General features: G+C 47.0%; 2 protein-coding genes across 13 annotated transcripts in view; one reads left to right on the top strand and one right to left on the bottom strand.

Moving 5' to 3' along the window:
* The window catches only part of Gmpr (guanosine monophosphate reductase), a 35,129-nt gene extending 25,101 nt beyond the window's left edge, over positions 1–10,028 (top strand). Inside the window, exons 7-9 of the mRNA XM_048348435.1 lie at positions 3,551–3,593; positions 6,331–6,490; positions 9,562–10,028. Of these exons, the coding sequence (XP_048204392.1) occupies positions 3,551–3,593; positions 6,331–6,490; positions 9,562–9,742 (384 nt within the window). The 3' untranslated portion in view covers positions 9,743–10,028. The remainder of the gene's footprint in view (positions 1–3,550; positions 3,594–6,330; positions 6,491–9,561) is intronic.
* A 2,551-nt stretch (positions 10,029–12,579) lies between these two features.
* The window catches only part of Atxn1 (ataxin 1), a 411,842-nt gene continuing 401,447 nt past the window's right edge, over positions 12,580–22,974 (bottom strand). For all 12 annotated transcript variants that reach the window (XM_048348421.1, XM_048348427.1, XM_048348425.1 and 9 more), the window contains one exon: positions 12,580–20,528. In XM_048348421.1, coding sequence (XP_048204378.1) covers positions 19,998–20,528 — 531 coding nt within the window. In that variant the 3' untranslated portion in view covers positions 12,580–19,997. The remainder of the gene's footprint in view (positions 20,529–22,974) is intronic.

Here is a 22,974-nt window from a genome sequence, read left to right as displayed (position 1 = left end):
GGGGAAGTGGGGATTGAGAAATACCTCAGTCAGTGTGGAGATAGCTGCCTCACAGTGTGGACCAGAACTCAAGGCTGGGGGGAGCTATGGAAGAGGACTGAGCAGGAGAGTGCCAGGTCTTTGAGAAGCATGAAAGGGACTTCCCTGGGGGAGGCAGTGGAAGAGGTAAGAAGTGAGGTGATGTGGGTGGGGGGGCGACAGTGCCCCCCCCCACTACACTGTGGACAGCAGCGCTTCATAGCCATCTACAGTCCCAGCAGATGTTTAAGCAGGGGATTGAGCAAGTCTTGGCAAGCACTAGGTTTGAACTGGGGTGGGGGGGCGGGGAGGGGGTAGCACTGCAGGTTCACATTGGTTTCAAGGCACTTGGGACATGTTGAGGAATAAACCTACTGGGCATATGGGTTGGAGACTTGGACACCAAAAGCCCCTAGGTTATGGGAGCTTCCAATGGAGGACGTGGGGGTGAGGCAGAGTCTGAGGTTGGCCTCAGAGGCACCTGTGGCATCAAGCCAGGGGTGGGCCCGCCCCACCCAGCAGGAGGAGCAAGAGGGAGCATGCTGGGCACCAGATGCCGCCAGCCTCTGGATAGAAACTAGTGAGGGCAGGCCCAATGGGAGGGGAGGGCCGGAAGGAGGTGAGGAGCAGCACTCTGTCTGGCAGAACCTCTCAGAAGGATGGCAGCATGGGCACCAGCCATCACATGGCATTAAAGAGTGAAGGAATGCCGGTTGAGGCAAAATCTGTCTTCTTGATCGTGTGGGTTCTTTTTTTTTTTTTTTTTGCCATTAATAGGGCTTGAACTCAGGGCCTTGCACTTGCTTAGTGCGTGGCTGGTGCTCTACCACTTGAGCCACACCCTTTGCCTGGCATTTTGCAGGTTCTTTTGGAGATGGGATCTAGTGAACTTTAGTCCTCTAGATGTTCTTGGCCTCCTGACTAGCTAGGATTATAAATGTGAGTCACTGGCCTCCAGCTGATATCAGTGTTTTAATTTTTTTTTCTTTTGGTAATACTGAGTTTAGAACTCAGGGCTTTGAGCTTAGTAGTCTGATGCCATTCCACTGAGCCATACCTAAAATCTGTGCTCTTACCTGTGTGCCTATCTTATCCACGTGACCACCATGCAGGCCCCTGTGGATCGTTACTGTGGGTGGGGGGAGGCTCAGGATGGGGCAGAACAGCAGATGTGATGCAGCTAGAGCTCACTTGGTTTTCTGTTCAGCTGCTGTGTGTGTGTGTGTGCGCGCATGCATGTGCCAGTCCTGGGGCTTAAATTCAAGGCCAGAGCATTGTCCCTCAGCTTTATTATTTTTCTCAAGACTGGGCTCTACCACTTGAGCCATAGTTCACTTCTGCCTTTTTGATAGCCCTGCCTGGGCTGGCTTCGAACCTCGAGCCTCAGATCCCAGCCCCTTGAGTAGCCAGGATTATAGGTATGAGCCATTCAGCACCCAGCTCGCAGATGGTATTTTATACACATGGAGTCCTTGGGGTTGGCTCGATGACTCACGGTGGCAGCCACCACATGGCACAGCAATTGAGCACCTTCTCCACGTATTTTAAGGCCTCTCCTGATGATTTCTAACACTGCAAGTCATCGTGTGAAGCTGGATTGTCATTGGCTTACTAGGTCTCCACTGTCCATTTCACAGTGCATATACAAGCAGCAGGCAAGCAGGTAACACTGTGAAGAGCGTTTCTTCTCCACAGCACATCATGTACTCATATTAACTCTGGTTCATGTCGTGAGAGGAGACAGACAGGTTTCTTTTCAGTCCCAGTCAGGCCTTTCTCATTGTCCACCATCACATGGGAGCCTCAGAACCCTTCCCTCACCACCCTCCCCCCGCCCCGACGAGATGCCTGTGGTAGTTGTCAGCTTTGCACAGGAGAGCACAATGATTTCAAAGTCAGCCTGTTAGGGACATATATTTAATATGTACCTGTGTTTGTCTTATTTCTTTGAGGTTATGGTTTGGAATCCTGTTGTGTAGCGCTGTTTTTAAAAGACAAACGCACCTGGAAAATGAATTCACAGGGCAAGTGAAGGGCAGATGGAGGTTGTCCTTTTGAAAGAGAAAATAAACAAGTATGCTGGAGCCAGTAAACCGTGAAGAGGTGTCTGGGGCCCAGGGCCCTTCACATGAGAGTCTTGCCTTTGCCCACATACCTTATATGGAGATCCGGCCTCTCATCAGTCATGCCTCCATGCCCAGGGCCCTGTGGAGCTAAGGGGAGGCAGAGCACAGCACAGCACAGCACAGCACAGCACAGAAGACCAGAGGGCTCATATGAGCAAATAATCCCAGCCAGAGAAGGTTTATAACTCAAAAGAGCAAGTCTTCAGTGCCTCTCTTTGATCAGAATTCCAAGGAAGCAATAAAGCAGGCTTTGAGTTCTGACTCCTGGTGTAACAGGCCTAATAAGTTGCTAGAAAAGAAGGCAGGAGTCACAGAGGCCTCCGTTCCCAGATTAGGGGATAGAACACCTTTTGCAAAAAAAAAAAAAAAAGGTTCCTTCCAGAGTCCAGCATGGTGGTGCATGCCTGTAATCCCAGCACATGGGAGCAGGAAGATCTGGAGTTTGAAGCCAGCCTGGACTACACAGATTCTTTTGCTGAAAACCCAAAACCAAACACCCCAGGTTCACCCCAGTTCTATGTAGACACCCAGCTCCAGAGTAAGTGGGACTCTTCTTACAGACTGCCATCCAAGATAGCACAGGTGGCCAGTGTTCTCTGTTCATCCCCTCAATATACCTGGTTCCACTTTCTGGGGACAGGAGCTTCTCTCCAGAGGGACCCGTACCGAGCTGTGGGCTTTGTTGCTGTCCCCTTGCTCCTTGGCTATCCCTGAATGTCTAGCTGCCAGTCCAAAATACTGTCATCTCCCTATTGCCTTCGTCCAGGCTGCACTGGGAATGACAGGTAGCAGCTGGGAGTCTTGGGTCTCTTGTTGGTGAGGAAACAAGGAGCTGCACATCCCAGAACTGTGTGGCTGGTATGAACCCCAAGTGAACCAAGCTGCAGCCCAGGGCACCAGTCCCCACCTCCATGACTGAGCAGGAGGTGGGCAGCATGATATCAGGGACAATGTTAGCCTTCCAACGTAACAGGAAACAGTATACAAAGAACACACATGGGGTATCTGCAAGATGAAGTAACTATCCTTTCCTCAGCTCTCAACATTATCCAGCCCTTTACACTCAATAAACCTCATTTCCTACCTGGCAGAGAGGGAAAAGGGAGTGGCCAGAATGAGCCAGGATGGTGCTCAGCCCCATCCGCCCTCCACAGCTCAGCTGCTGCCTCCTCTCTAGACAGGTTGCCTGTGCTAGAGGGACACTCTGACACACACAGGAAATCAGATAGGGCTTGAGGCATAGAAGGTGCTCTTCCAGGAGAATGAAACTAGAATGCAAGGGGCTCTTTGGGTCAGGTCCTTGGCTGGGGGCAGGGAATTCCCAGTCACCATCTTCCCAGGGAGAGACAATGTGACCAGCCTGTGCTCCAATCAATGCTGATACCCTGTTCTTGCTCTTTTCCAAGGACGGTGGCTGCACATGTCCAGGAGATGTCGCCAAAGCCTTTGGTAAGGAGAAGGATGAGGGAGGGAGGGAGGGAGTTCCTGCAGTTCAGGATGGATGGAATGAGGAAGGGGACCAGTAGGCAATTCTGTGTCTTAAAGGGTTAACTCTCCATGACCTGCATTCCCCCTTGGCCAAGGTCTGTGGAAGGGAGATAGCTCTTGGATGACAGACATCCTGAGTGCCAGGAGCGACTTCTTTACTGGGAAAGAGCTCAGGAAGACTGTGGCCGAGGCCAATGCCAGCTCTAATGTGGAGATGCCACAGGATGCTCTTCTGGCTCCATCCGGAGAAATCTGAAGGCCAGGAGTTCCCTGCTCTGGTTTTCTTGCTCGAGATTAGGAGCTTGCTTCCCACTAGGGGGCAGCAGTGCTCACTGTAGTCCGGCACCTCACTGCAAGGGCACTGGAACAACAGCACACCATTCACAAGTCAGAGCCCCCTGCTAGGATGGAGGCTTTATGCTGGTGAGTTGGGGCTGTGCTTATCTGGGGCAGAGACCAGGCTCTTTGTTCTCATCCTTTTCTGATGCCAGTGATTTTTTTTTCTTGTGATAGGAAACTTTTTTTTTTAATCGTTTTTGTTTTCTTAACAAGCACTCTGAGAGAGACAGGAGAACATAATCTGTCACAAGATCTTTTTAGCAGCCCAGTCATACAAATGGGACAGAACCCCAATCAAACCATAGAATTTAGTGTGGAAGGGTATATACAGACCCACTGTGTTTCAGTTTTCCAACTTTGTGTGTGTGTCAATCGTGGGGCTTGAACTCAGGGCCGCAGTGCCACCCCTGAGGTCTTCTGCTCAAGGCTAGCATTCTACCACTTTGAGCTCCACTTCCAGGTTTCTGGTGATTAATTGGAGATCAGTCTCATGGACTTTCCTGCCTGGGCGGGCTTTGAACTGCAATCCTCAGATCTCAGCCTCCCAAGTAGCTAGGATTACAGGTGCGAACCACCAGCACCTGGCTAGCTTCTCCATTTTATGATGGAGAGGACTGGGATCTCAAGACAAATGACTAGGCCACAGTCTTGCCTGGTGAACTCTGGGAACTCTAGCACCTGATCCCGCCAAGGATCATCAGCCAAGGACATTCTATGTGCAAGCAGAATCTACTTAACCTGCATAGGTTCCCACCTGGGGCTCCCTTCTAATGCTTCCCACCTGTGTGTGGCACACACAGACCAAGAGCTGAGCACGTCAAAGCAACTGGCCAATAAAGAGGTGCCTGGCGGTCTCCCTCCCTCTTCTTCCATTCCTGTAAGTGCAGGGCTGTAAGGAGGCTCTTGGAGGGAGGGGACCTCATCAGGGAAAGAATTGCTTAGGAAAGGAAATGAGTATCAGAAATCACTAACCAGGACCCACTTGTCTTCATTTGCATCTGGGCTCTGTGTTCCTGCTGCAGACTTCCCTGGGGTTATGGGCATCAGCAGGTCTGTTGTCCATCCTCTTAGGCAAGAGAATCAAGGAACCAGCACTAGTGTTAGGGCCCCAGAGAGTAGGTCTGTGGCTCTCTATTGCCAAGGGGGTTTATACTGTGTACCACTCACCTGAGTGCAGGTGGGGGGGGGGGGGATATGCCTTTCTGTATTTAAATAACCTTCTTGTATTTAAATGATGAACTAGTAGGAGAACCCAGGAAGCCTAGCGTCTTCTGAGAGTCCCGTTCTGCTCCTTTCCTCTTTCATTCTAGTCACTTAATACATCTGGTCCCTGCTAGGAAGTCTGTTTTAAATGTGAACCCCCTCAATAGGATTTAAGAGCAGAGCTTGTGGCAATTTCTTAATGTTTAGCTTATTTCCTGTAACAAAGCACCTGAGGCTGGATCATTGATGGGGAATTTATTTGGCTCATGGTTCAGGAGGTTGGGAAATCCAGGAGCATGGTGCTGGCATCAGCTTGGTCCCTGGTAAGCTCCTTCTTGCTGTTTAAAATATGGTGAGGATGACACATGGTGAGACAGAGAAAATAGGCCGTCTTGGTCACCCTTCCTGTTCTATAAGGCAACCCGATGCATGGGAGCCGTCCTCCAACGCCTTGGGCTCTTTTCATCCTAATGACTCCAAAGCTCCACCTTTAAATATCATCAGCACACGAACACACTCAAACATTGTGCTTAGGAGTAAACGAGCTCCTGCCCAATTACCAAGAAGAGACCGAGGAAGGGCGGCTTTTTCTTTCTTCCATGTATTCCTTTTGCTTGGACAGCTGGTTACTGAGTATCTACCATATGCCATGAACGAGGGCAAATGGTGCCCATCAGTCTGCCCGTCTCTTCTGTGGTTCCCGGGGCAGGTCATGTCATGTGGTAGCTAGGATGACAGATCATGTACTCTGGGAGTCTGGTGTTTCAGCTTGTGGACAGTTTCACATGGCTTGCCCAAGGGTCTCACTCCCCACGCCAGCCTTAGTGCAGAGGCGGGTCTGCTCTGAGGTCCTGTGGTGAGTGACAGAGAGCTGAAGGAAGAGACCTGATGCCAGTGGGGAGATCATGAGGAGGGGCTGCATTGAGTATAAGATCAGACAACACACTTCGCGAGATGCTATGTGTGTGATTCCTCTTGTTCAAATAACCACGAACTAGTGTCCAGTTTGGTGGCCTCCCTGCATGCCTCCTGCAAGCAGAGAGACTGAGCCTTTTTCGTGGGCCTAGGGTCTGACAAGGAGGGTGGGATCTTGCCAGACTCCCTCTACCCTGAGTTCCGACCCTGCCATCCTCCTTTCCCCATCCCTGGCTTGTAGGAGCTGGAGCAGACTTTGTCATGCTGGGAGGGATGTTCTCAGGCCACACCGAGTGTGCTGGGGAAGTGATTGAGAGGAACGGCCAGAAGGTCAAGCTGTTCTATGGGATGAGCTCCGACACGGCCATGAAGAAACACGCGGGAGGAGTCGCTGAGTACAGGTAAGGCCATTGTGTACAGATGTCTCCCAGCTCTGACTCATGGTTCTGTGTGTGCTTGAGTACTCGGAGAACTGGTTTGCATTTTTTTTTTGTCTCTGCCTTTTACCCAGCTAGCATCTTCTGTGTCTGTAGCCAGGTTGGAGAGTGTGTGTGTTCTGGGGTGAGGCACCCCAGACTTCTGGGTCTGCATGGCAATATTGCCCTATCCACATAGAGCTCTTGCTGAGCCCTTCCTGCTCCCCCTCCCTCCTCTCCGACCTCTCAGGCCTGAGTGGGGGTCAGGCTATGGGACTTAGGTTGAAAAATGGATAAAGAATGCTGTGCTGTTCCCTCTGCAGCTCCTTCAGGCCTTGCCATGTCCCCAGGCCCTGACAGCTGTTGGGCAGCATAGTCACCTGAGTGACTGCCCAAGTGCTCAGGTCTGCTGCTACATTTGTCTCCATGACCCCCGTGGTCTCCTGGCCTTTCCTGATCCCCTGTTCTAGGAGCTCCTTGGCAGAACAGAGTTCCTCCCGAGGCAGCGATGAAGACTGGCTGGGGCTTCTTCTGGAAGCCTCTGCTTTCACTGCTGTTTGTAGCTTCTGTCTCCACCCTGGTAATGGAAACCCCCAGCGCTCCCTGGTTGACACCCCCTACTTCCTACCAGTTGTTCCATAGCCAGAGGCTCCCTTGGGGGCTTCATGTCTAGGTGCATCAGGAAAAGAGGCCAAGTACATGATTCCACCAGGAGCTACGGAAGGCAGGTGGTCAGAATGTTCTACCAGGTTTCTGTTCTTTGGTATGGTGAGTTCAATTTTCATTCTGACTCTCCATGAACAGGCATGACAGGAGGGGCAGGGGAGGAAGGCAGGGTAGCAGGAGATGTGACATATCAGTATTTGCCGGGCTTTGCTCTACCCCCCATCCACGTGGGGGTCCTGGGCTTCTCTGCCTCTTCTGTGTGTGGTCCTCTGCCACTCTCTCACATCCCCCTGGCCAGTAGGGAATTAACTGTGGGAGCGGAGGCCATGGGTAGCCTCAGTTGGCGCGTGGTTGCGAGACCGCCCCCATATCCGCCAAAGAAGACATGGGTGCATGGGTGTCCCAGAGAACTCTCAAAGGATGTTCTGGTTTATTCAAGGGAGGGGATAACAATTTATACCAGCAGAGATGACGAGGAAAGGGGCTATTAACGATTGGCTAATGGACTGTCCATTACGGTGATGTCACGGAACTTCCTCTATGGGCGGAGACCACAGCACCCCAAGGACCGGGCCTCTGGTCTCCAGCCGCCATGATGACAACATGTGCTCGCCCCCAGGGGCCGGGGCTTCTCTTCCGGTTGAAGCCAGAAGGAGGGGGGACGGTCTCAAAGCTACCCCTTCTGGTTCCGGACCCAGAAGGAGATAGGTATGGCTTACTTCAACATTGCCCCAGGGCTGGGGGAAGGGCAGCATCTTGGGAGCACTCTCATTGCCCTTCCCCCTTCAAGGCCAAGCTGAATCCCCAACAAGTATTAATCAGAAGCTGAACACATTCCTTTCCCGGTAGCCTCAGAGGTCCTTTCTCCCCAGGGTAAATGATGGGGGCTTCTGCCTCCTTGTGTTCTTGCCCTTCCAACTTTTCCCCCATCTGAGGCCCCGGGCATTGGATTCTGTCCCCAGATGAAGAAGTGGAGCTGTGCAGTTGAGCACTTACATGACGCTTTGCCTCCAGGACAATTTGATTTCGCCCCCTAGCTGTTGTGGATAGGGAAAGGCAAGGCAAGCTGTAGCTCACACAGGCCACAGGAACCCAGAAGACAGCCATTGGAGGATTGCAGTAGGTCTGAGACCTCCCAGAAAAGCATCAGGAACCATCAGTTCTGGAGGGAAAGTGCCAGAGTCCTCAGGTCGCCCTAGCAACCCTGTAGCCTCAACCAGTCTCGAACTGAGACTTAGTCTCTCCTTTGACATTCATTTAAGTCTGGCACCATTCTTGCTGACCACTGTGTTCTTATGCTCTCCCCAGAAGGCAAATGTCCAGGTACTTTCATTTTGCTAACAAGCAGACTTCCGTGTCAGCTGAGTAAAAGGTGACATCACCAGTTAGCAACGAGGTCTCTGCGTCTGGTCATTTACAGCAAGCCCTGCGAAGCTGTGGGGTGTCTGAAGAGAATGAAATGGCAGCCATTGTGGACACTTGAGTCTCTCTGTGGTCAGAGGGCCAAGCACTGAACTTTCACAGATCTATAGAAGCTTCTAGGCCAGCCCTTTACCCCGCCCTTGGCTTAAGCAGCTAGATTTTATCCAGGAGGTAAAAGGCTCCAAAGGGGAGCCTTCGATATTCAGCAAATAAAACTTTAAAACCCGTTTGAAATTCTTGGCCAGGTGTTTCTCATCAAGAGACACTATTTTTCCAGTTGAGGCAGGCACAGGGAGTCCCAGATGGGGACAGTTAAGAGATTGCTTAATATGCTGTATGCCACATCTGATTTTCTAGACTCATTTGAAAATTGTGAATGATGCCCTCCCAGGCCCTGAAGACCCCATATTAACTCAGTTCGTGGCTGTGCTTAATAGCATCTCCTTGCTGGGAACTCCTCTACCCCTATGCCTTAGGGCATGGGACACCCTGGGCTGATGTCTAGGCTGGTGGAGTTCAGCCCTTGTACCTCTGGTGTGAAGCTTTCTGGATACCCCCAGAGGGCCCCAAATGCCCATTCTGTATCCTCCTCATGCTGGTGGCTCAATTTGAAGACCATCAGGGTCCCAGTGTATGGCTACCACTTAAGAGAGCAAAGCTCTGGGTTTTCTGTTAGTGTATGGGGTGTACTGGGTGGTCACCGGTAACGTCTGTGGTCACCGGTAACGTCTTTTTTCTCACAGGGGATCTGGAGGTTGGTTTTCCACAGGTGGGGCTGAGCGGAGGCAGGGATGGGAGATGAGCTTCTTTGTGATACATCTATAAATCCATCAAGACATCTCTCGCTGGAAGGCCTACTTGGTAGGAGATGGGTAGAGGACTGGAAAAAAAAGCTACATCTGGGAGTAATTCTATTTGAGTTTTTTTTTTTCCAGGAAAAACAAATGCGATTTCTGTTTTCCTTTCAGAGCCTCTGAGGGTAAGACCGTGGAAGTGCCTTACAAAGGCGATGTGGCCAACACAATCCTGGACATCCTCGGGGGACTGAGGTCGACCTGCACCTACGTGGGGGCCGCCAAGCTCAAAGAGCTCAGTAGGAGGGCAACGTTCATCCGGGTAACCCAACAGCACAACACCGTGTTCAGTTAACTCGACTGCAGGAAGCTGCCTCACATGCCGCTTTTTCCATGTCCTTCCCGGTCTGTTCACCAGCCCCGTGGCTGCTGCTGCTGAGTGGAGCTGATGGAATGCTGCGCCCTTCCTCCCTCTCCTGCCACCTGGGGGCCATGGGGCTCTTCTAGTGCCTTCTTGGGGCCTAGAGGCCAGGGACTGAGGGGGCCAGCGGTCAGCGCCTCGCTGTTCAACCCAACTTTGTACTCTGTTCATTTCCTGACCTTGCCTTCATTTTCTAGTGAAATGGTTTCACTTTAATCTACTGCTGTTGTCTTGAGAGTTGACTGCCAGGGCTTGTACTGGTTGCATAGATGCACTGGAGATTTTGCTGCTACCTTGCCAGGTGTGTGGTACTATTGGTACATGATGCACCCCCCCCCCCGGGGGGGGGTTGTTACTGAGGTTCAGAGCCACAGCACTGCACCCACTGCCTTCAGCTTTTTCTGGCCAGAAAGGAACAAGAGCAGTTGGCAGGATAGAGGAACATGGAGAATGGTTTTCCTGGCCACTGTGCCTAAGATGGTTGTGGCTCAGGCTGGTATCTTCCTGAACCTTCAGGGCATGTGCCTTTCTGGGTAAGTCATCTCTACTTGTTTGGAACTGCAGCTGGCAAGCTAGACCTAGCTTGTGTTTGTCCTTTTTCTTCTACCTTTCTCTGTTCCCATCCTGTCAGGTTGGCCCCTCTCACAGAGGTTATACAGTGTTTTGAAGTTGCACAAGGCTATCTGGGAAGCAATTAGCAGGTTGAGTCCAGCTGCAACTCAGCAAATGCTCTCTGCTCAGTGGTATCCTAAAAGGCATCAGCTTCAAATGTAAGAGCTGTTCCCTTGATGGGGTGAGGTGATTAATGCTTGCCAGGGAGGACCACATCGTTCTGTAGAATGCTCCACTAATTGGCTGGCAGTAGTGACTTGTCTTGAGAAAGGACCCACGCCTGCGGCTGTGGTTCTACAGCAGTCCTCAAGGGCTGCCACTCAAGCTGAAGAAGTATTGCCTCTGTAGTAGGCCTGGAAAGTTCCCTGCAGCTCAGGCGGTTTTACTTAAGGTACATCCATTCGTTTTTGTTGTTTCCCCCCATGAACGGAGCAGGCTGTGTGGAGCAGCTGAGTCTGCACAAACTCATTGCCTGGGCATCCAGTGACAGATGCCACCAGGACCTTCCACTGATCATGTGGAGGAGATACAGGTCCATTTCTAGACTTGTAGGAACACATTTGCAAACCCAAGTTGTTTTCACTCCAATGTAATATTCCTTTCTCTTTTCCCCTTCCCACCCACAACCCATGGGGATTTGCTCTTGTACCTTTCAAAATATGAATGGCTGTACTTTGGACATCTGTGTGAGTGAAGGGGTTGTTCCATGCAGAGCAGGACCTGGGGTGTTTCCTCCGCTTGTCTGTGCCAGGGGTCAGCTTCTCCCCTCCCTACACATGTTGTGTTCCTCAGTCAAGTCCCAAAGTGTGTTGGTTCTTATGAGAATCTTATAAAATATAGGAGAGAAGTAAAGTATAAATCTACTAAAGTGGACCAATGTCATCTTTTAGCACCCTGTTTTCTAGTCCTCTGTTGCAGCCAGATGCCACCCGCGTTCCCTTCCCCAGTTCTGGTTCCTGTGCATGGCCAAGGAAGGTGACACCCTTGTAGTGACATGTGCTGCTTTACTCGTTTCATGCAAGGATTTTACACACTGGCTGTATCACCAGAGGCAGATCCCTTACAGGCTAGTTTCTAAGGAGGTAAAGATTGAGTTGTTGCAAAGCTGAATGCCCAGATTCACACCAAGGAAGAGGCTTCACAAGAAGAGGAAGAACTAACGTTCCAATGCCCTTGGCTTACCTGGTTATCTCTGCCCCATGGGAACAGGCTGCAAGGATCTTGTGTCCATTTCCACCACCCCCCTCACCACCACCACCACTGCCCACCACTCCTCATCTCCCACCATCAGAGCATCCTCCGTCCAGACATTGAACAGGGATGGAGATCAGGCAGGCAGCCCTGATATCCACTCACTGGCTGAGGTAAGGCTTCTGATGTTTTCAAGCTTGGCCTCACTGCTGCTTGGTGGAACTATGGATTTTCCCTAGCCAGTTCCCATGGAGGTATCCCAGCCATTTGACTCCAAAGTTGTGAGATCCGTTAGCATCTAATGAAAGCAAACAGGACAGAGTCAGCAGGCTTAAACCAGGTTTGCCCATACCATGCTAGCATGTCACTGAATGACCCTTCTAGTCTGGTACTTGAGGTTCACCCTGTCACCACTGGGCTTGATGCCCATTCATTTACTTTCTAAGACAAACTCAGGACCTCAGTTCTCCTCTCTTGAGGAGTTTTGTGTAACTGCTAAGCCACATCTTTCCAAGACTCGATGGAGCCCTTTGCAAACTTCCCTGCGGCACTCTTTAATAAAGCAGGAGGCTCATACCTTGTACCAGAAGACCCCTTCTCAGTGAGGGAATGTCCACTCTCTCCCCACATTCAAATCACTAACCAGTTTACAAATAAAGCCATAAGTCCATGCGACTCCATGAAGCTTCCAAATTTTTAAAAAGAGAATTCACTTGGACACAACCTATTCAGCAGACTGGAAACACAAACACGAAATAAACAAACCAGGACAGCAGATGGAGACCTGAGCCATTTTGTCTTCAGAAACCCATCACAAGCATATATCCCACTTTACTCCCAACCCTCCCAAATGAGCAAAGCAACAAATGCCTCCTGTCTCTCCCACTGATAGCCTCTGCACGCGATTGCACCAGAGATCAGGAGAAAAAGTGGCACCATCAATCCAAAAGAAGGGAAGGAGACCTTCGCAATTGGCACTGTTATTTTATTAGTACGAGTATACTGAAACAATAAACTTGTACTGGTATACAGACAATTTATTTAAAACAATTTTGTTCAAATTTTGAATCAAACATTGTTTTATTATAATAATGAAATAATTTCTACCTAGAAAACCTGCAAGCACCATCAAAGAAAGGGACCATAAAATTCAATAAACAGACTCGAGTGTATCCTACAAATAGACACACCACGATTAGAAAATAGAATATGAATTCTTCCATTTTTTTAATATTTGTTTTTAAAAAAGCTAGTGCAAGTACAATATTTTACACTGGAATTACAGAGAGTATGCACGCATATGGGGAAAAAAAAGGTTCTCCTGTCACAATAAAAGCTCTTAACTATGTATGCACTTAAATTTTTTTTTCTTTTCAATAAGGTGCAAGAACATCATTCCTTCCCTAGTTCTCCATGCCAGTAGTGCCCTCAGCTCAACTTTTATAGCTGTTCTCCCTTGGTCTATGGGAGGCATACGATCAGAAGTTTGGTGGGTCATCTGGTATTAAGACATCGAGAGGCATAAACCTCAGATGCTTTAGGGCCAGCACCCCACTGATTAAAATTGGGGACTCCATCTTGTCCGAAGGCCACCACATATACTGATAGGACTCTACTGAACCCTTTCAGTTGATACTACCTGGGTTGACACTTTACCAGTGCAGGCTGGGGAGGAAGAAGAAACCCAACCAAAGAGGGCAGAATTCACAGAACTGGATGCACAGGTATCAAATTCAAGATTCACTGACAAAGAGTTTACCCCACTCCTGGACCAGAGAATAACTTAATGAGTAGATGGTTCATGTAAGAACCAAGCAGGGGGAAAAATAAACAAAACAAAAACCTATGCACCAACCTTCTTGGTACTGATCTTTAGAGACAACAACTCTAAAGCCAGTGTCACCACGACTTGGTATTCCAGAGGACAGTATGTTTGTTTTCTTGGTAAGGACTATTGTAAACAGTGCTTCCTACGCAGGCATTCAGACTGGTCACGGAAAGTGGGACAGGCTCATTGGCCATCCAGACAGCAAATAAACTAAAGGGAGAGAAAGCCTCTGATGGATCTGCAGTGGAAGACTAAAGTCCTTTCAGATAAGAAAAGTGATGGGAATTCTTAGAGACAGTTATTGTATAGATACTTCCTATTGGCCAAATGTACTTCATTTTAATACAGTTGAACCATTTGTTTACAAGCCATGGAGGTGAAGAGAGGAAAAACCGAAATCTGATGTTCCCTCTCTCTTATACAGGTGCATTATTAGCTACCAGGTTATGTTCACTGGACAAGAAGGGAGGGGATGCGATTCTGAATTTAAGAACTCTTCAAAGAGTGGGGTGTGTTCAGTAGACCCACAGCTGTCCAGTGGCACTGTTCAGCTTCTTTTTTATCAATTTTTTGGACAGGAATATAACTATTGAGAAATTGCTCCACATTTATTTTGGCCTCTGGGAAAAGAAGAAAAAAATCCAAATAAAACTAAAGATGAGGCATTGCAATTGCAATTCATGTTTCACACCCCCTCCCCCATTTAAATGAGGTGTGTGTGTAAGGAGAGGGGGCGGAAAGGAAGATTAATAATTTTGTCCCCACAATGAGTCCTGTTTTCTTGGTAGCTAGGATCCCTTTTAGAAACACTTCATGTTCAGGATTAATATTCTTTGGGTTCACAGGAACAGGAAGTGCTAAAAAATGCTAAAACATATTCTCTGAAGAAAAGAAAGATGCAATGGCTTAAGAGTTTAGACTAAAAAGGGAGCTTCAAAAAGTATTTTCAGCCTACAAATGAACTTATTCTTCAAATAGCAGAATGCAGAATTCCCCTCCCCTCATACAAGGACTCTGAGTAACAAACCTCAGGTAAGCATAGGAATAGTTTTCAGAGCCTTTTACGTAATAATTCTTCCAGGCCATACAAATCTGGTCATCTAGACATGACAAATTTCTATATACAAAACAAAAAGGAAAATAGAAGGGGGAACAAAAACATGTAACTTTCAATCCTTCTGCTTTGTCTTTTACGAAGTATGAAACGCATTGTTTGACATATCTGTCTCTTTCAAACACTGAATCATTGACATTCATTTTTCTTTTGTGCAATTTTTTTTTAAAAAAGAAAAACATTACCTGTACTCCTCAAAGTGAGTGCTTCAATTTTTTTTCTTCAGCTTCTCAAATTAGGTGTACATGAAAGAAAACAAAAAGAACTTCCCACAAGGTATATAGTGCTACGAGGAAAGACCCTATCAGTAAGGTAACAATAGTTAAGCGAGGTCATCTATGTAAAAGAAATCTCAGCTCCGAAGTAGGGTTGTGCAAGTTGTTTTGGAGTTTTCCCTATCAACAGAAACACAACACTGCCCATGGAAAAGAGAGGAAACCAACCCAAGACAATATAGCATATGCATGTACTTTATAAAAAAGTATATTCTCTGTATAGTTATTACTTGTGTTCTTAAAGTCTCTATCTCAGAAATTCTGGGTTATAAAACACAAATGTGGAAGCAAAGGCCTCCACTTCACTTTGCAAAACAACAAAAAGTAGCATTCTTTTTTTAAATTATTATTATTATTATTATTAACCACCAAAGAGAAACCACCAGGCTATGGAGACTGCCAGCCCTGTTTTATTTTGTTGTTGTTTTAAACCTGGAATCATCAAGGGTGGCTAGGAGATTGGGAGTTCACTGGGTTTCAGGAGAGAACAGACAAGTTTGTTGAACTGCTCCTGGCTCAGTAAACAGTCGCCATGACAACACAGCTCAAAAAGCCTGGTTTGCTGCCTGTCCCAAGAGCTCTGCTTCCTCACCCAAGTCGAAAATAGCATGGCATTAGTGTCTTCAGAAGCCTGGACCAAACAGGTTTCCTTAGTAGTCATAAGATGTTCAAAGGGGGATTATCTATTGTTTCCTTAAAACAACAGAAAACAAAAGATCCAAAACTACACCAACAACAAAAATATGTTTTGGCAACATAGTTCAGAAAAGATCAAACTAGGTGCAAAGGTGGATTCTCTGATGATGAAGAGCTACTGTGGGTCTGGAACATGCAGTGTTATATTGCAACCTATGCAGTAGCTAAGGAAGTAATCCACACAATGCAGGAAATCCAAACATTCCTTTAAAGTTGTACAACCCTACTCCAGAGCAGTCAAAGTGCTGCAGCTGGACGCATCAGTGTTCCAAACACACCAGCCCATCCCTGAGTAAGAGGTGTGAAGGTTTCCGCGGAGTTCCTTGCAGGGGGAGGAGGAGGGATGCTGCCATTTCCGGGAGTGAGGTGGGGGGGGCAGAAGGGAGGAGGCAAACCCAACACACTCACCTGACAAAACACACAGGGTCACAATCCAGGTATTCAATGGATCAACCACCACCCACTCCAGTCATCCCAAACCAAACTGGGTGAGTTGGGGAGGGAAGGGGGCAAAAGCAAAATTGGACCAACATAGAAAATGATCCTCAAAGTCCAAAGGAAAATACAATCTGGATTTCCACTTTGAAAAGATTTGAGGTAAGTGGCATCCATCTCTGTGTCCCTCCCTCTCCCCCCTGTCCCCAAGGTGGACCAGACAAACCGAAAAATAACTCTCAAGTGAAACATTCAAAGGAACAGTCATTTGATATATTGAGAAATTCCCTATCAAGAGAGGTTCTTGTTTGTTGGTTTCTTATGAATAATATTATTGTATTTTCTTTTTTTTTTCGCCCTGACTAATTTCTTGGTGATTGTTCCATTGTAAACGCAAAAGGCCTGCTGTTATTAGTTTAAAAAAATGGAAAACAGGAAAGAGAGAGGAACAAAAGACAGTTGTTGCAAAATATTGCAATGAAGACAGTACAGAGGCACGTGGCTGCTCATCCAACGCAGAACAGAGCAGCACCGAAGAAATTCTACCCCTGTCATCCTCAGAGGTGGTGACCACAGCTTCCCCCAGTCTCGGGGCTGGACGATGTACACCAACAAGTGGAGCCGGCTGCCCTCTGTGTGTTCTTCTGATCTGAAGCAAAAGCTGCCACACAAGGGGGTGGCCGTGGTTGGTGGTTGTCCTCTCCACCACCATTGGCTGCATGCTTAGAACACATGCACACACAGGCCACTCCTGCTGCCCACACTCAGAAACTCAGGGCTCCGAGTCTTAAGGACACAGACCATTCCCCCCTCCCCCGAGATGCCTGCCCACTTGCAGAAAAAGGCCACAGAACATGGGTTGCTTGCAGCCTACATTGCTCCAGAGTGTGTCAGAAATCCATCTGCCTCCTTTCCTGGTTTCACACTCTGCATTCACTATTTTGGGAGCCTCTGTGGCTCTTCTTTCAGGTCTCCTTTGCTGCTCTTGTAATGTGCCTGCAGACAACTCAAACTCCTATTGCTTCCCACCCCAGCAGTCAGCATCCAGAGCTGGGAGGAAAGGTAAGATGTGCTCCCCCAACCCCACACAACTCCTGGCTCCTTTCCACCAGTCCTTCTGGCCAGCACAAGCAGAATGGACAGGACATGGAAAACACCAGTCGGATTGTGAGCTTTACTTATATACCTATATAGCACACTGTTTATACTCTATTGGCACAGACTTGCATGTGCTTAAAAAAAAACACAACAACAAAAGCAAGAGAATGAAATGGGACAAATGTTTCCAAACAACCAATGATTTTATAATTCCTATACCTGAACCACAAAAAAAAATGATGATTTTCCTATTGCTCTGAAACTATGTGTTCCCCTCACTCCCACCCATTTTAGTGTTGGTTTTAGTAGATCATCAGTTCAATACTGAAGCCAGAAGGTGGTGTGTGTTATTCTGAGCCCGCCCAAGCTGTTATAAATAGTGGTATTGTTGAAATCTGTGTGGCAGCCTATTCCTTTTGCCATCAAAAGTTAAAAACAAAATAACAACCAAAAAGGGGATGGGGGGAGTGGAAAACAAAACCTAATAACTGCAAGTGCCCTGAGCAGAATATATGGAAGATTAAGCAAGTTCTCCGGACAGAAACATTAAAACAAAACAACACAGCACTAAATGAGCAGTGTGACCCTAAGAATGAACCCACTCAGCTCTGGTAGCTTGCTGAGAAGGGAATGGATTCAAGCCACATGAAAGAGGAGCCTATCTCAGATGTTTTTGGTACACCCAGAAAATGGTTTACAAAAATCATTAGTCCTGATGAGCACTCAATGTAAATGAATACTACATAGCCAATGTAGGTTGCTATGCTATTTGGATTTTTTTTTTACATTGTAAAATAGAAGAAGTACTATTTCCAATGGTAAAAGAGAAATCAAAGTAAGTTTTTATTTAGGTTAGTTGTAGCCATCCAAGTAAGAATATTCCAAAACTTCTCCCTACTCAGAAAACTTTTTTTTAAAGCACTTTAAAGATACACTCAAAACCCACAAATGATATTTCAGTTCTCTGGGAATGAAAGCTTTCAACTTTATGAAATATACTTTCTGGGTTTGTACCAAACATTCAATGTTGATTTGTTTCCAAATTAAAAAAAGAGGAAAAGAAAAAGGTCATTCTGAAAATAACATGAATAACAATAATAAAACAATTGTATTTTTTTTCAAAAAAGAAAAGAAACACTCGCTCACATCAAGGAATCTGAAGAAAAATTGTTGGAGTTGTCCTGCTAAGAACTGGCTTTGCATGAAAGACCCAAATGAATTCTGAAAGAAATATAACCTTATAAAATGGCCTAGAGTTTAGGCAGGTTAGAAAATAAGTTTGCTACATTTATTTAAGCTCGCTCACTCCTCCCAACCTTTCCCACAAATATCATTGGATTAAAAACTGCAGGAATATCACACAAATTATAAACTCAAGATGTGCAAATCGCAAGATTCTTTAAAAAGTTCATCTTAAAAAACACTGGACAGAAAAAAAGAAAAAAGAGAATTCTTTTCTCCACGCCTTTTTTCTCTCTCTGTTTCTCTGCCAAACTCTGCATTATGCCTTTCACTTTCTCCAACATCAAAAGTGACAAGTGCCTCCTGTCAGGTAGTAACGTGGTGGTCATTTATTGTCACATTCTAGTTCATGATTCACGTTCATCCCTTTAAGCCACATGGAAAACTTTCAATAGCTTGCTCGTAAGCAACTCCAAACAGCTGAAATGTAGTTACAGTGTTGAAAGAAAGCAACTTAGGTTTTTTTTTTTTCCTTTTGATTTTTTTCTCTTCCCAAAGAGTTTAAAGTGAGATACAGTACTCGTTGAAATGACAGACCAAGATGCGTGGTCATAAATGTGCACGGCATCGTTAAGTGCTTAGAGAATAGTAATAGATGCGCATCTTCAGAATCTAATTTCCTCATGTTACACTGGAATCTGAAAAAACGTGGCACCCCAGTTGCCCACAGTCATAAACTTAGAAACAGTACTAGAGTTCAAAGACAAAAAGATTTTTCGCAAACTCAACTCAGAGAGCTCCCCTCGGTCTCTCTGAAAGGCAGCTTGCCCCTGTCTCTTGGGAACAAAGTGGATACAATAACCTGATTGGTTGTCTAAATAACACTGCACAGAAATCAGCGTGGGTGTTTCCATCCATTCCCCCCAACCCCAACTCCTACCCACCCCAACTCCCAGTGACCGGACCAAGGCCTTCCTCGCTCCTGCTCATCACTGGACTAGTAACGCAGAAACAAGATCCCACGTGTGGCAGTTGCTCTTAAAAAATATATATATATTTATATGTATCAGTGCAGTCAGGCCCCATAGGGGGAAATATATATATCTATAGGATGATTAAAAGTTGCTTTTATTGTAAAATGTGTTGGAGAGAAAAATGTTCTTTGAACCGGCTAGCTTTCCATCTGCCATCTGATGCCACTTTCCCTCCATGCCCTGGAGCTGGGTTCCTGGTGTTGATTTTATACAATGGGAACCCCAGGGGCTGGGGACAGTGCTCTGGACCTCCCCCAATCCCCATCCTGAGAGGGAGGCAGAGAAAAAAGAGAGACCCTTACTTACTGCCCGTGGCATCCGTGCACCCCCGAAGGGACACCCACCCACCAAGCCCCTGCAGGTGTCTTCCCACTCAACTTGCTCTGGAGATGCGTGGGAGGTGACGCCCATAGGAGGACGCTGTGGTGCTGCAGAGAAGGCAGGCACTGGTGACGTCACACACGCAACGCCACTCCGGATGCCAGCTTGGTGGCCACTGCTCTGCTCTGACCCACCCTCCACCCGCCTCCTCCCCACAGACACTGCAAACGAACCATAGGCACCGGCCTCCTGCAAGCACACCTGCTGTAACTCTAATGACAAGTTTAGAACAGAAACCTAAAGGAAGAGAGTAACATGGAAATACTGTGTTATTTAACCTACAATACAGTAATCTGGATACAAATGGAGAGGGGAGCCATGCCTCCTTGGCTGGCCCTGGCCTCTACTTGCCCACGTTGGAGCGGCCTTCGATGCAGATCTTAACCTCCTGAGGAATTAGAGAAGGCTTGGGAAGAGTCAAAGGTGGCTCATCTTCTGACTTCTCCAGTTTGCGGGTCTCGGGTGCTGACCACCTCCTCTTCCTCGTGGCCGTGGGCTTGCTGGGTTCTGTTTTGGTGAGGAAGGATGCTGCAGGCAATCCTGTTCTCTCTGGAAACTTCAGTTCCCCATTCTCAGAGAGTAGCTGGGTACTTCCCGGATTAATTCCATTTTCCTGCTCGGCATACCTGTGTCTACTGCCCATCAGGCTGTCGGGCTTGGCGTGTTTCAGCAGGACGCTGGCAGGATCCACGGGCTGGCTCTTTTTAACAGAGCCATTCTTCAGGTTCTTGAGGGTGAGCGAGATGCAGACGTCCCCAACGGAGAGTTTGGAACATGGTAAATCGAAGAGCTGGCTCGTTCGCTCTGGACAGCAGGATGACCAGCCTTGACCAAACACGAAGAAGGGATACTCTACCAAAACCTCAACGCTGACCTGTGGGAGCAGAGGTAGACAGAGGGAAAGGAAGGAAATGCAGGGAAACAATTTATTCCGACTCTATTTAATGACACACACACACACACACACACACACACACACACACACACACACACACACACACACTGTAAGGACTTCATTTAGAAACTTCTCCCAGGCCAAAAGAGTCTCCTGAACTTGCTGTAATGGCACTTACCATAGATAGAGGCTGAGTGCAAGCCAGTGAGAAATCTCAAAGTCCATTCAACATTTAAAATATCTTACTGAGTATTAGCTGTATAGAAAATCTGTTAAAACAAGACATGGACCCCCAACCAGGACCAAATAGCCATTGAGTGGTCAGCCTTGAGGCAGGCTTTGCAGGCGACACCCCTCCTCCCCCCTTGTACAAGCTCACTGGATGGCAGCGATTATCATGTATGGCTGGAATGACTCAGAATGAGCCAGAAGACAAAGAAGGCTCCATGAGGAAGGTACCTATATGTTTACATGGTTTTGGTTCAACTTAAAAGGGGACTTGGCTTAAGGTTGTAAGCTAATGAGCATTTACAGAGTCAGTAAGGGCTGGGTTCCCAGGGAAGATGTTCACAGGATCCTGGAGGATGTATGGGGTTTGGAGAGCTAGGGGTAGGGGGGATGGGGATGGACACTATTGGGACATAGACGACTGACATGCACAGTCCATCACAAAGTCAAGCTTTAGGTACGCAAACCAGTCTGTGTTGGAAAATAACCAATGCAGGTCAAGTCCAGAATCCTCTCTCAATAACTGCCCATTCTCTGTGGGTTGGGTTCTGGGCTAAGGTGTCAGGTGAAAGTAACTGGGGCCCTGAGGAGTTCACAGTAAGTGAGCAGGAGGCACTGCATAAGCACAGGGATGGCTGTGAGTCTCTGCATAGTAGTTACTAGGCAGAGGAAAGACAGCAGTTTGGAGCAGTGGCAAGCAAGAAGTCTTAGGTAACAATATACAGTTCTGGTTTTTTGTGGTCGCCAACAAAGGAGATTCCTGGAAGCAGGGATGTGTGAGCAAAGTGGTGTGTAGGGTGTGCAAACTCCAAGGCGAAGTTTTATTGTTGCCATTAGATTAGGCTGAATGCACTTCAGCTTTTTAACAGTTTGATTCTTGTGGGAGTCTGATTTTGCCAACTCCTTTGTTATTGGTGTTTAAGCTCAGGACCTTGCTGGCACTTGCTAGGCAGGTGTGCTACCACTTGAGTCAAGTCCCAGCCATTTTAATATGCATTTATGTTTCAGACAGGGTCTTGCACTTTTGTTAGGCCAGCATAGGACTGTAATCCTCCTATCTCTGCCTCCTGCAGTTTTGAAAGCTAGTTATCAATGATCCTTCTACATGTAATAAGCTAGTAATTTGAACAAACTTTCTTATTGAGGACAACTAGGGGTTTTAAACAAAAAGCATGTAAACAAAACAAAAAAATACCTCTGGAAAAATTTAATTTGTTTTCTTATGGTACTGGACAACAAATAAGAAAAAAAAAAGTCACTGATCCAAAGAAAGAGTGAAGGCTTAGCATACTGTGTTCTGGAGCTATTTTGAACACTGCAAAGTAGAGCTGTTGAAATCATGTAGGCTTCTGATTATCCCAAGAGTATAAGAGGTGGGGGCTAGAGTTCAAGGTAAACTGAGGAAGAGGGTGACCCCCTTACTATTCTGGGAAGATATGCATTGCTATTCCATTTTAACATAATTTACAAATGGTTTCAGAGGGATTAAATCATTTTCCTGTCATCATACTGGTTCGCTGATAGAACTGGGTTTTAATTCATGTTTCTGGCCCCAATCACATTTTATTTTTCCTGTGCCTCTGGATCTTTGCCTCTGTGAACAAAGACATTTTAATACACCAATGAGATGGCAACATTCTCATTACTTCCAGTAGCGGTCAGTTTGATTTCAGATAAGCAGGATTCAATCGGAGCTCACAGATTTGTTTCATGGTACAGAAAATTGAATCTTGTATCCATAGCTTTAGACATCCTTTAAAAGCATGTAGAATTGATGTTCGGTCTCAAAACGATGTTTATCTCTCTCTCTCTCATGCACACACACAATCTACTATTTGAAATACTTAGGATTGGAAGTATTTCAGATTTTGGAGCTTTATGGAATATGTGCAGAGACTTTACAGGTTGAGTAGCCCTAATCTGAAAATCTGAAATGCTCTACAATCTGAAACTTGAGAGTCTTGGTTGATGCTCACAAAGTTTTGGATGCTGAGTTAGCAGTGTTCAATCTGTATTTGTACATATACATGTATGAAATGTATGGAGTACAGTGTCAAGATACAGATGTCCTTAAGTGAAAAGATTCAACTGGAATGGGCCCTAGAGATCCTCTCCCAAATCTCTAGAGCCATTAGCAACACAAGATGAGCAGAAGGAGCAAATCCTCGTTCAAGTGAGGATTGTTTGGTTGCATTTG

This window comes from Perognathus longimembris, chromosome 6 (assembly GCF_023159225.1).
Source record: "Perognathus longimembris pacificus isolate PPM17 chromosome 6, ASM2315922v1, whole genome shotgun sequence".
Lineage (NCBI taxonomy): Eukaryota > Metazoa > Chordata > Mammalia > Rodentia > Heteromyidae > Perognathus > Perognathus longimembris.
The sequence above is the reverse complement of the archived record's forward strand: the minus strand, read 5'-3'. Positions and strand labels throughout refer to the sequence as shown.